General features: G+C 39.7%; 1 protein-coding gene across 3 annotated transcripts in view; it reads right to left on the bottom strand.

Annotated features, from left to right (window-relative positions):
- The window catches only part of CFAP54 (cilia and flagella associated protein 54), a 313,535-nt gene that overhangs the window by 71,579 nt on the left and 227,960 nt on the right, over nt 1–13,996 (bottom strand). For all 3 annotated transcript variants that reach the window (XM_072655644.1, XM_072655643.1, XM_072655642.1), the window contains exons 52-56: nt 6,262–6,331; nt 5,335–5,482; nt 3,034–3,191; nt 2,448–2,627; nt 2,215–2,341 (exon numbers count right to left, since the gene is read on the bottom strand). In XM_072655644.1, the coding sequence (XP_072511745.1) occupies nt 2,215–2,341; nt 2,448–2,627; nt 3,034–3,191; nt 5,335–5,482; nt 6,262–6,331 (683 nt within the window). The remainder of the gene's footprint in view (nt 1–2,214; nt 2,342–2,447; nt 2,628–3,033; nt 3,192–5,334; nt 5,483–6,261; nt 6,332–13,996) is intronic.

The following is a 13,996-nucleotide window of genomic DNA, read 5'->3' as shown; positions in this document are numbered from 1 at the left end:
GATATTTCCATTCTAACCCATCAAAGTTACCTTAACATCACTGAATTCTACCACCTAGTCCCTACATATTCCCCTTGGAAGAATAGTGGTCTTCTGTTTAAGGATGAAGGATTGTTAATACATGTGTATATATGCACATGTGTATATATGTATACATGCATAAACATATACACATACTACAAGTCAACAAGGCAGATGTCAGACTTGCAATTGCTGATCTCTGGGCACAATTTCAGGAGCAATGTTTCAATTAAACCATTTACTTCTCATTTTCCTTAAGACTTTTCCAAATTTAAAATATTAGACTATTTTATGCACATAGCTCTATATCTATGAGTGTGACATTTAAAAGAAAATTTAAACTTATCCCTGGTGCTTTCTCTACATACACACACACACATATGTATATATACATATATATATAACCATGCTTTATGGAATTATATACCTATATTATACAATATATGGCCCTGCTTTATATAAATATATATATACATATTACATTATACACACACGTATATATAAATATAAATGACGCACTCATTGTTAGTAGTTATACATGGTTGGTGTGATACTGTGGCATATAGATGAATTAAAAGGAGGTGAGTGACATTTCACTCAATTTTAGCAACCGAATCTCACTGCAGAAAAGGCATCTTAAGGCATCTTAAAAATAGGTGATTTAGCCAAGACTATTATGATATAACATGAACAACAGTATGGTTTATAATTTGCTAACAGGCATAGATGCATGAGTCAAAATGGCCAGTTAGGTAGACAAGTGAAATAATACAAGGATCTTCTTGACAATTACACTTGCTGGGACTATTACTACAAGTTTCATGTTCTTGCAAATAAAATTCATCCTAGCATATGAGACACTTTATTTTAAAAGGATTTGTCTCATTAAGAGAAAAAAAAATAGAAAACTTTTCCATTTTAACATTGGAGAGTGCACAAAGTAGTAGGTCTGCCAGGAGTCACATTTGAACTCAGGTCTTCCTGACTCTAGACTGAGCTCTCTTTGCATTATACCACCTAGCTGCCTCTAGGAAGGGCACAGGATAAAATTAAAAGGCATAAATGATCCATTCCATTGGAGGGCATATTCACACAACTAAGATCAAAGATCCATTGAAAAATGAAGATGGGGACCTGAGGCTTTCAGTCAAAGACTGGCATCCAGAAGAAAAGCCAAAATGGTGGATAAGTCCTAGAATTGAGGAGCAGGACACATGGAAGAAAGAGAATGCAGCTGAAGGCAGAGGAAATGGGAAGCAATGAAAGAGTCCTAGGAAACTAGACACTGAATAGGAATAGTAGCCATGTAGCCATTATAGCAGAGTCTCAGACTTAAGATCACATCTTGAATTTGTGTTCCAGCTTCATCATTTACTGGCTGAGTGACTCTGAACAAGACAAGCTTGATACCCCTCAGTTTATAATCTGCAGAATAAGGGGTTTGACTTCATCATTTCTAAGGTCCCTTTTGCACCGTCCCTCATCCATGTCAGAAATGACCTCTGTCTTCAACCAGAAGCCTGCTGTTCCTTCAAGATGCAATTCAAGCACCGCCTTCTACATAAAGCTTTTCTTGGTTTCCCCACCTGCTAGTGCTCTCCCTGTCTCTATAGGATTATGTCGTATTTATTGTATTTTATTTTTCCATCAGAACTGTAAGATTTCCAGTCCAGAGCTGGAAGGAGAATCTAGAGGCTATTAAGCCCAGATTTCCTTTCCCTGGGGTGATGAAGGTAATAGGTAATTCAAAGGTAATGTAACGATTTTGAGTCTGGGTAACTTGGAAGAATGAAAGCATCGTGGTATAATTGTTGAAAGGAGAGAAATCAAGAAATCGAGTTGATTTAGGAAGATGAGAAAACTGATTTTTAGGAGATGTTTAAATGTGTGTGTAAAATTGTGTGTGTGTGGTGCCTCTGGTCCCATTCAAAATTATATAACAACACATGACCCTTTTATTTTGCAAATACAAATATATAGTATCTGAACCTTTGAAGGGAGAGGGGAAAGTTTTGAAAAGTATGGGCTTCTTGAAAAAGAATATATTTTCATGATTGATGTTACATCTACCACAATGTTCAGGGAAATCATCCTTTTTCATAAGCTCCTACAATCTACCTACAAAACAGTAACTTAACAATTAACTCCTTTGATTTGTCATTCTAAGGCAATGACATATTTAAATTTCCTTACCAATTCTCAATTTCACTTTTGCCATTAAGTTGATATATGGAAGATAAATGTTTCTCAGAGGGTACATGATATTTGCATAATCCGTATCTGAAGAAGGCAGTTTAATCGTTTCACCCAAAGAAAGAACCTGTTCAAGACAGACAGCAATGCTTTGAGAGAGTGACTCAACACAACTAGGTGTCAGGAAGGGCAGGGGAAATTTCTGAGATCTACAGAAAAAATTGTATTCTCACCTGTTCAATAATAAGAGCATGGGCCTGATTTAATAAACTGAAATTTTCATTTCCAGGAGAGAGATATTTCTCAGGTTCTTCAATTTTCAATAAGTCATCCATTAACACCAGGCTTTTCACAAGTATTAACGAGCCTCGAGGAGAAACAAAGGGTTTTCCTTGAAGTAAACTGATTATATCCTGTTAAAAATTTGAAAAAAAGTTTAATAGTAAATTTATCCCAATACTAAGAGATGCTGTTTATTTATTGTACATGCAGAGCCTTGTGCAATTTGAATAGCTAGTTAAAGACAAGGTTGTAGGGTCTAGAGGCAAACATTAAACTTGGGAACAATTAGTTTCATGTCCTGCCTCTGACACCTACTGGGTATGCAACCTCTACAAACTTAGACTCTCAGTGTCCCAAGGAAAATCTCTGAGATGATAAATAGCAAATGTAGAACCTAAGTGTATTAGTGGAGGGGGTCTTCCACCATAGAAGTTCCTCATATGAATGAAAATATAAGAATGGACCGCTCCTTTTCCCATCCCCAATAGAATAAATTGGATTTGGCTCCAGATGAGACAAGGGAGCTTCTTTTTGTACCCGCAGATGTTTGACGATCTCAGCTGCAGTGTGCCTCTCCTGCAGGTCAAGCTTGACAGCCTGCACCAACACCTCTGCTTGCATCTCAGTGTCATTCCAGTCCCGTGCCTCCACCAATACTTCATTTATCAGATGTCTGCAGTCGGTCATGTCATTTTCTGAAAGAGACAAGCAAATTCACTTAGCAACAGTGCACCTAGAAACTGCAGAATTAGAACAAAGGCAGAAATAATGGGGATGATATCCCTAATGTTTATTATGGGGATATCACATAATGTAGTGTTGACACAATAATTGGATTGTTAACAAATGTATGCTATGTGAGACATTTTCAAGATAGTTATTGCAACTAATGAAAAAGCACTTTAATGAGCTTCCACATCTCAAATGAATGACAGAATTAAAATGAAATAATATTTAGCTTAAGCTACATGTGTACGTCAATATAGACCACTAACTACCTGAATGACCTTGGGCAGGTTATTTTTAACATTCTAGGACTCGTTCTCATACATAAAATGAGGGGACTGGATTTGAAGAACTCTAACGTATCTTCAGTTTTGATGTTCTAAGAATCCAAAAATTTGAACTGGGATTTTATTTAAAATAGACCTAGTCTCCAACTGTTTTGAATGTTAGCTGTTTGGAACTCAGAATGCATGTCCCTACAGAAACCATTATGGAAACAATTATATTACTGTCTTTAGCAAAGAATGTATGTAACTGGGACTATCTCTACCACACTAACCCTTTCTTTGTAACACTTTCTCTGGGAAAATGAATTAGGAGTTCTAAATCAGGAAGCTAAGGATATATCATGCTTCTCCCTCATTCCTTCCCCCCAGCACACATCCTTGGACCCAATGGAGTAGGAACCCTTTACATACATTAGTCTATTTGATCTGCACAAAGATCTCAAAGCAGTTCAGATATTATGATGAGGGTGTGGTACATGCCCAGGCCAGCTAAGAAGGCATCATCCATGTGGAAGACTCCAGAGGGCTGCTTCTGGGAAACCAGAGAACTAGAGTGTATGTGGACATTTTATGATGGTAGGCCATCTTGGTGGGAGCTGCATTTTTCTGTTGGTTGCATAATCAGGATTATCACCATCTTTAAAATCACCCATGGCCTTTGGTGGAGTTTATGTCCAATGGAGGAGGTGACTACCCAAAGTTGGTGTGACCATGTAGTAAGAGAGGACATGGGGCTTTAGGTTCTCCTTGCCCTCCTGAGGATATATGGCTGTCACATACTAGGTCTTTGACCTTGTTCATTTTTGGGTTTTGTCTTACTTTTTGTTCAAAATGCAGGGAATAGAATCTCTGGGAACACAAACCACAGGGACCCAGGAGTTGAGAATCAAGGCCAGATGTTGCAGCCAGTCCAGTAGCAATGTCCTAAGGACTGAGGGTCCTGGAACGCCAATCCAACAGAAGTCATATTGTGGGCTTTGGACTTGAACTTGATTGGATCAATGCTATGTAGGAGTTGAGTTAAGCTGTAAGACTAATCCTATCCCCTTCCCGATAGTTGCTATAGAGTAATAGTTTGCCCCAAGATGTTGGGAGAAATGTTTGTATGTTTGTTGTTGCCACATCTTTGAAGTAAATATCCATTTGTAAAAGCTAATCCAATGTTGAGTCATTAAATGGAACTTAGGTGATAATCACTGAGCCTTGGAAAATGGGAGAACGTTATTAGTGGGGATGAACCCCATGGCAGAGGAAAGAGGTTCCTCCATCCTTTGTGGGTACCTAAGAATTCTGAGTGGGAAACAATTGACAGGCTTTTCCCTTAAAGAGTTGGAACAGAGTTAGCCATGAGATACTATTCTACTTCCCAAGGCATATGGATGGAGTGCCCAGAGTCAGGAAAACTTTAATTCAAATCAAAGTTTACTAGCTATGTGACCCTGGGCAAGTCATTTAACTTTTATCTGCCTCAGTTTCCTCAACTGTAAAAATAGCAATAGAAGCACCTATACCCCAGGGTTATTGGAGGAACAAATGAGATGATATTTGTAAAGTGCTTAGTAAGTGCTTAATAAAAATGCTTGTTGCCTTCTTTCCTTTTTTCCTTCTTCCCTCCCTCCTTCTCTCCTTTATTAGGTTAGATGGCCTGTCAAGAGCCAGAAACACCATCAGAACCTATGACTTGAATTCCCAATACATACTGAGCTCAGAAACTGCAAAATCTAAATGTTACCCTCAAGTATATCCCACTGAAAACACTATTCCCATAAGAGAAATATATAACTCAGCCCAAAATGTCCTCCTTGGGAAGGATATTTATTTGTACCTTTCAAGACCCCCATGCCACGGATCTGTGCCACAGAGGCCACCACCAGGGCCAGGCGGCATCTCAGCCACATATGAATGTTCAGATGTTCTCGGGCTGACATCCCAAGGGGCTCCAGGGAGTTAAGTTCATCTGGATTCTCATAAATCTGAAGCAATCAAAAGACAATGAGAGTAGTGTTCCACCACTGGATATAGTGCCCAACAACACACCATCCATCATAACACCTGCCAAAAGGGTACCCTGGGTTCTGATGCCATATTCTGAAGCAATAGGAAAATGGGGGAGATGAGGTACTGAGTCAAACAATGGGAGGTACAAAGATCCACCAACATTTACCAAGGAGCATATTATAAATTAAGTGATGATGAGATGCCACTTTCTGGACCTCAGTTTCCTCATCTGTAAAATAAGGAAGTTGGGCTAGATGCCTGCTGGGGCCTCTTCTATCTCTACATCTAAAATCCTAAAGTTTTGATGAAACATACTTTTTATTGGACATTTGGGAAATCTTAGCAAAACTATTTCCCCAGATTTGATTGATATCTCTCTAGTTACTAGACTTCTTTAGACAAAGGGAATGAATCTACTGTCCTTTTGTCCAAAGAAAGCTAATAACCAGGTGAAGTAGCTTTGCCAAGACTTCCCCAATATTCATTAATTAATTTATTTCATCAAGGTTTGGGCATGGTGGGTTGGGGGCTGAGCAGAGGGGCACCCAAATAGACTGGTAGAAAACAGATTGGTGGAATAGATTGATAAAAAAGATTGTCTGCTCAGACATAAAGGAGATCATACTCAGTATCAGAGGAGGGAGTATTCCCCACAGATAGGGATGCATCTTTGAAGTGTACTGGTAATTCCAATATGCAAATAGAGCTGTCCTATTAAATTTCATTTTAAGGACTTTAGTGGAAAAATACACACTTCTTCTTTAGTCTTTCGGAAAACTTCTGCGTTCTGAAGAATTTTGATTGCAGTAAAAGCTATAGAAATGCTAGAGAGGGAAAAAAAGTAAATTATCATTATTATTAACATTTTGTGGTTATTGCTGTTATTAATAGATTTGTGCTTTAATGTCCAAATGTCAGAGTTATTGAATATACCAAGATTCTACTTATAAATATTCTGATTAAATTTCTGATTCTGAAATATAATAATAATCAGAATAAAAATTCTGATTAAATTAAATTCTGAAAATGTATATGTTTAGGGTACTCTTCTTTGATTTTTTTTTATACCGAGAACCATAGCTTACCATCGGGCTAAAGAAAGCTAAGACAGATGTGAATTTATTTGCAGAATCCCGTGGGTGAAAGAGACCTCTCCAAGCATCTATCCCAGACCAGGACTGGAACAAGAATTATCATTGCAACGTACCTAATGAAAGGCCATCGAGCTTTAGTGAAGGCTCTAGTAAGGGAGGACCCACTTCCCCTTGAGGTAGCCCTTTCCACTCCTGGAAAGCTTTAAAAGTCAACAATTCTTTTCCCAACATCCAGTTTTGACTTGGTCCTTTGCTTCCCCCAGACATTGCCCTGCCTTCTGGGGCTTAGCAGAACTAGCTTAATCCTCCCACCATGGAATAAGCCTTCCATTACTCAAAGACACCTTTCAAGTATCCTGTCTTTTCTTCCTAAACACTTGGAGATTCCTTCAACTGATCTGCTCGACAAAAATCTATGTCCACTTTGTTACACGCTGGGTGATAGAAATAAAATGGCAAACACAAAGGCCCCTATTTATTTGTACCTTTTAAGTACAAATTGGAATTGGAATTTGGAATTCTAGTTGGAGTAAGTGTCTTCATGAAGCTTACATTCTGCAAGGGAGATAAATATATATACAAGTTTAGAACAAGGAAAAATGAGGAGAAAGAGAAAGGGTGGAGTGAAGAGCAGTGATCAGGAAAGGCATTTTGGAGAAGGCACCCAAGTTGAACTTTGAAGACAGCAGAGAGGTAGAGAAGAGATGCAGCGTGAACACTCTGAGCATGGGGAATAGTTTGGGTGACTATGTGTTGGTGGGAGAGAAGATACTGATTTAGTGGAAAAAGCCCATAAACCAATTTGGTTGAAGTGTAGAGTATATGCAGGGGAGAGTAATGAAATAAATCTAGAAAGGTAGATGGGAGCCACACCATGGAATGTCATGATGGCAGGATGCATTTTATCCTACAGACCAGTAGTATCAAGTTCAAATAGGAATGGGGTCCACCAAACCATACATGAAGATCCCCAAGGGCCATATATTGACTTCAAAACCATGTTTATGTGTTTCTTTTTAAATTAAAATATAAACACATTAATCAGGAACTACGCTTTAATCTGGGTTGTGAGCCTCACATGGTCTATGAGCCACATGGATGATCCCTCTGTAAACAACCAGGAGCCACTGAAGGCTTTTGTTCAGACAGGTGAACAGTAATTTGGGAAGATTATTTTGATAGCTATGGAGGAGGCACAGTACAGGGGGAGGGGCCAAAAACAGGGAGACCTAGTAAAAGAATATTGTAGTAGTCTAGGTGCAAAGTAAGGAAGACTTGAACTAGGGTGAAGTTGAGAGAAGGGGGGAAGTGATAGATGGAAAGCTAGAGATAGACAGAGACAGAGATAGCAGAAACAGGAGAGAGACAGAGGGACAGAGAGAGAAAGAGAGATAGAAAGAGAATAGTTATTAAACACTTACTATATGGCAGGCACTGGGGATTAAAACACAAGACAGACAGTGCATGACCTTTCATTCTCATGAGAAAGGGCAGCACACAAAAGAACTCGGGGAGAGGAGCAGGGGCTACCCAGGGGCTTGGCTTGGAGCTGGTGGCTGGGCAGTAAGGCAGAGACTAGTTTCCAGGCAAGAGAAGGCAGAAGCTCACCATCTCGTCAAAGGTCATAAGCCTTGACCAAAGCCACACATTCAGTACATATCAAAGGCAGAACTTGAACTAAGTCCTCCTGGCTCCAAGTCCAGCTCTTTATGCTGCTAACACCATGCTGGTCCACCACGAGCACTCAGTAAATACTTATTAATTAATCTATTCTTATTATCTGTAAACTTGACTTTTTGAACCTGTTTAAGACATTACCTCTATTCCTATTTAATTCTCACAAATTAGATTCATTCCAGTGTTTTAGCCTGTCAAGATCAAGAGAGGGCAGCTAGGCAGCACAGTGGATGGAGCACCAGTCCTGGAGTCAGGAACACCAGAGTTCAAATCCAGCCTCAGACACCTACTAACTCTATGACCCTGGGCAAGTAACTTAACCCCAATTGCCTTTAAAAAAAAAAGAAAGATAAGATCATGAGATCATAACTTTGGTACTCAATATGTTAGCTATCCCTCCCACTGGTGTGTCATCTGCAAATCTCCAGACAATCATGTTTTTTTTGCCTTTATCTAAGCCATCAATAAATATGTTAAAACTAAACATTGGAGTATCCTACAACTAAAGATATGTATATCTTTAATCTGATTAGGAAATATACATATAAAATGGAATATACATGTCTATGTACAGATCAGATACATATATATATATAATGTATGCATATATATATATATATATATATATATATTTTCCATGTTTATATTCTCTTTCAGAGAATCTGCTGAGAAATCTTAAAGACGAATGGGATTCTGATGGGGAAATTGTTCAAAGAACACTATTCTCAGTTCTTATCTGAGCCTCTTGTCACAATACATATTTCTCATCACTCAAGAGCAGATAAGTTATTAATCCTTTAATTTCCTAGAGCATTGTGTAGTTCTCAAAGTGCTCCATTTCGTTCGCCGCTCTCAGCCACTCTAAAGTGGGCATCATCATCTCCATTTTCGAGATGAGGGAATTAAGTGACTCTCCCAGGGTCACTCAGGTGGATGGAATCCAGCCCGAAACCTCTGAAGCCTAACCTTTCAGAGCTGAAAGGGATTTTAGAGGTCCCCTGGTCCAATTGCTTTCTGAATTGCACATTCTAGATCTAAAATGAAGATATAAACTTGACATTTGGGGTTTGGAAATTTCCATCATCTGTCTTTGAGGATGTTTTACTTTGATTTGGCCCTACTGTTTCATGTGATGAAAGCTTTTCATTTCTCTTCTTAATTTATAAGCATCTCCTCAATGAATGGTCATTCCCATCAGAGGCTCTTGGGCAGGACTCATGGAGAGGATTGTGATGAAGGTTCCAGGGGAAGGAAATGATGCTGTTCTAAACTCTGTAGCTTCAGAATTAAGATTTCAGGATCATTATTGGGGTATGAGGGATGGAAGGGCTGCACAGTGAGCTCTGGCCAGTAACTTAATGAAATAGTATGGGGGTAAGATTGTCTCTAGATGTCATAGAGACAATGGTTCAGTTCTGTTCCTCACTTTAGGGACTTTACCACCATACCTCAGCTGCCTTCTCAACCTGGGACATCCCCCTACCCATCCCTAGTCCTTTTCTCTCATAGGTGGATTCTCCCAGAACTTGCCAATATTGAAGAGGAGCCCTATCATTCCTCTCTGAGCTGCATTTCTGATTCTTCGGACTCAGCCACCAAGTGCCCATTTGGATACCTTTCCCCTTTGCCTGGTGTTATCTTTTCCAATTAGCTCTTTGAGGACAGGGTCTTTCTTTTTGCACATATCTGCATCCCTAGTAACCTGCATTGACCATTCTGCCTGGTTTCAAATCCACAGATCAAGATGCTCCCACGTCAAGCACTCCCCATATCTGCCTCCACCTTACCTTCTTCCTTTCGCTTATTGTCTCCCTCCATTATTAGGCTGTAAGGTCTTTCTTTTTGTTAACTATATCCCTAGCACTTAACACAGTACATAGGACATAGTAACATTTATTGGATTGAATTGGACTCAGTACTGTGAATACATACATATGCAGGCACATGTATATACATCTGTATTTATACACATGTGTGTGTATGCACATATACACAACTATATACCTATACTGCACATATATACATACACACTTATCTATGTGTACATATACACACATATATACTAATATATGCATATATAGTGCAGTTTCAACTACATTTAATACTTGGAGACACCTTGAGGAGATGGAGGGAGGGAAGAAGAAGGAGAGAGGGAGAGAAGAGGGAAAGGGAGAGGGAGGGAGAGACAGAGACAGAGAGAGACAGAGAAGCAGGTAGAGGAGAGGGAGATGAGACAATGAGGACTAAGATGAGATGATGGAATGAAAAGCAGGAGGCCACTGAAGTCAAAGCAACGTAGGGGATTGCTGGCATCTAAACATTTCCCTCACCTGTCACCTGCACCCCCAGAGATTGCTAGGAGCCTATGACTTAGATGAGATCATTCTTTTCCTGGGTGAGCTGGGATTTCATCCTAGCTCCTAGACCACAAAGCTTCCTTTATTCTCTTCCCTTATTCTATTTTTCTAAACTAATCTGTACGACTTCCCCATTATTGTTTTAGCATTGGCTTTGATAAATGCATCTGTTCATTATCTATGATTGTCTTTTGTGTAATGAGCATTTGGAAGGAGGGAGAGCGATTAAGCTGTTTCTCCCCACCAGTGACCAGGGAAAGTAGATTTTAACCCAAACCCTAAGTAAGAATTGTACCACTAGATTGCAAATATCTGATGGGCAGACTTAATTCCAAGCCCAACATCCCTCTTAGATAAGAGACGGAGCAACTCCCCAAATGTGGCTGTTCCACAAATACCCATAAAAGTAAAACTCCAGTCTCACTGGGACATGGAATGGACCAAACCAAATTTAACTATACATTCCTGTTACAAGTCACTCCATTCATCCCTTTGTTAAACAGGCCAGAAAAATCTCTTCCCTTTCTCATTCTCCCATTTCTTTCTGTCTGTTTCTCCTCTTTGTCTTTTTCTCTCTCTATTTATCTCTGCCACTATGTCTCCAAAAACACATGTATATACATATATGTGACTGCGTGTGTCTAGACACAAGGAATAGGAACTAGGCCTGTATTTAGTATATGGAACTCTCAGGTGAGGTAATACCTCTACTAAGGTTTCTTAGACCTTACAACCTCCCTCACTCAAATCCAAGTCAACTGCAAGTCATGTCATCATTTCCCTGATGTCAGGGTCCTCTTCTAGAACTAAGGAAAAACACAACAATGACAATAGTTTCAGAGAATGCTTAGACCACTGAGAGGCTAACTGAATTGTCCAGAGTCACAACACCCAAAGGGACATCTCGAGCCCAGACCTTGAACTTCCCAACTTTGAGGTCAGCTTTTGAATCACCTATATCCTGCTGCCTCTCTCCATACAAATTAGGGATGAGGAGATTTCCAAAGGTCCTTAGGAAAAGAGACTTCATTTTAACATAAAATAAAATGCAGATGAAGCCTCTAAGAAATTTCCAATCTGAGTGCCACATGTCAAAGAAAGAAGAAGGACCGGGTATCTGATGAAAGAAAGAGGGCCCTGGAGAAGGTGGCGGTGCAATTGGAAAAACTGATTTTTTTCTGATTAACATTCACAGCCAAAATGGTCAGTTTTTTCATAAAAATATCCATGTAGCTCACTCTTCCTGTCAATTTCCTTGACACATTATTTTATTAGTGGGATTATAAAATGTCAAGCTAGCATTCTTGTGAGAAAATGACTGTCCAATACTCTCAGCAATGCCCAAACAGAAGATAATGAGGGGGAAAGTTCATGGAAGAAAAACTCCTCCATCCTGTCAGGAGGTCTCCCCAAAACCAAGTGACAGCCAATAAAATGAGAATATCTGATTTTTCATAGGACATTTTCCCAAGGACAATATCCAGGCATTTGAAATGGGAATGATAAAAATTTGAACATCTCTATTCTAGCCTACTTTGATTCTCTGGTATTTTTTCAGATTAATGTGCTATCACTATTTCTTTTGTTGTTTCTTGATTTTCCTTAATCTTTTCCATCCCTTGGATTGACTACAATTATTTAGCTCTATCACCAGGCAATTGGCTATATGTGAAAACAGTATAAAGCCTGAATAAGGCATTCATAACCATATGAAAAAACATCACTCATAAAATCAGAGAAATGTAGGCAGAAGCAGCTCTGAGATGCCACCTCTCATCCATCAGATTGGCAAAGAAGACAAAAGAGGAAAATGGAAGATGTTAGAGGGGCACGTGGATGCCCTGTGGGTAAAACTATGATCAGTCTGGCCATTCTGGGAGCTATGCCCCAACAGTTACCAGATCGGAAGCTTTGACTTCTTTTAGAAAAGCTTCTCCCTAGCAAATCCTTCTGAAATATCTATAGTAGGGGTAAGTCGGCTTCAATTTACTCTATGTCTATGCCACAGGCAAGGAAGCAGATATTTCCATCTTTTCTCTCAAACTGGCAGTAAAAAGCAAGAGCATCATGGGACTGTTGGACAGCCTTGAGTTGCCATGACTTCTCTTTTGTCCAAAGAGTGCACACAGTATGAAAAAGGCATGGTCTATCTTCTATCAGTGTAGAGGTTCAGGACCTCCTTCAATATTCTTTCTACCACAGGTTAGACCACTCTGGGTCTAAGTTTTCTCCTCCAAAATGAGAGATAGGACTAGGTGACTTCCAAGATTCTTTATAGGTGAAGATTTATGGCCTGCATTCCATTCCCACATCTGATGCCCATTGGCTGTGTGACATTGGGCAAGTCATTTCATTTCTCTGGATCCTAAGTTTCATTATCTGTAAAATGGAGTTGGGGAGGTGGTTTGAAATGGTTCTAGAATTGTGATCCTATAATTGTGATTGTGCAGTCTCACTTCTGAGATTTTAACTTTTCAATTCAGCCCATGTTTAATTTAATATACTTGTAAAAAAAATAAACTATGCATAATAGAGATTCATAGTGTCATACCCAACTGCCTTTTTCTATTCTTTGTATAAGGAAAAGTTCATCCTCATGGTTCGGGGTTGGGCCTGACTCAGGCTAGTGTCCTGATAGTTGATTTCATGAATGGAATAAAATGAAATACTGGCAGATCATTTACTAGTTAACAAAAGGAGATGTAGTGAGCCAAAGGAGGGCAGGGATATTCTTCAACAAGGAGACACAACATAGAAGACACCATGAGTTGGTTCAGCTGAGAAAACCTGTCCTGCCTGCAAACTGCCCACTTTGGTCCACAGGCTGAGCAGCAGAGTCAACCTGGTGATCCTCACAGCTGTTTGTGCTTAGGGACCAGAAAGTCAAGTCAGCTCCCAAGAACTTTAGCCCTCTGAGCCAATCAACTCTTGAGGGTTTCAATAGCTCCTAAGGAAAAGCTCACCTAACCTTTTTGGGGGGAGGGGAGAAGGAGTAAAAGCAGAGGGGGTTGGGAAGGAGTTAGGACACTGTTCCTACCAAAATCACCTCTGCTTAGTGCTAAGATTCTTCAGGGTCTTCTAGAGGACTTTCTACCCACATAAATGATTTTAGGGTTGATAACTGGTCTACTGTGACCGTAGGGACTCAAGAAACCTGACAGAAGGAGCATTAAAGGAAGAAAGGAAAAACTACACTACAGATGGCCAAGACAAAACAGAGTGGCCCTATTCCTCCTTCAGTCAGGATCTCCCCCTCCCCAGGATCTTTTCCTCTTTAGAGGCCTCTGAGGGGTTGCCCCTTTCTTCTGGGGGGCCCAGGTAAACACTTTAACCTATTCCTTTTTCCAGGAAAGCAGATCCC

The sequence above is a fragment of the Notamacropus eugenii genome, chromosome 3, assembly GCF_028372415.1.
Source record: "Notamacropus eugenii isolate mMacEug1 chromosome 3, mMacEug1.pri_v2, whole genome shotgun sequence".
In the NCBI taxonomy this organism is placed as follows: Eukaryota; Metazoa; Chordata; class Mammalia; order Diprotodontia; family Macropodidae; genus Notamacropus; species Notamacropus eugenii.
This window is presented reverse-complemented; position numbering and strand designations above follow the sequence as displayed.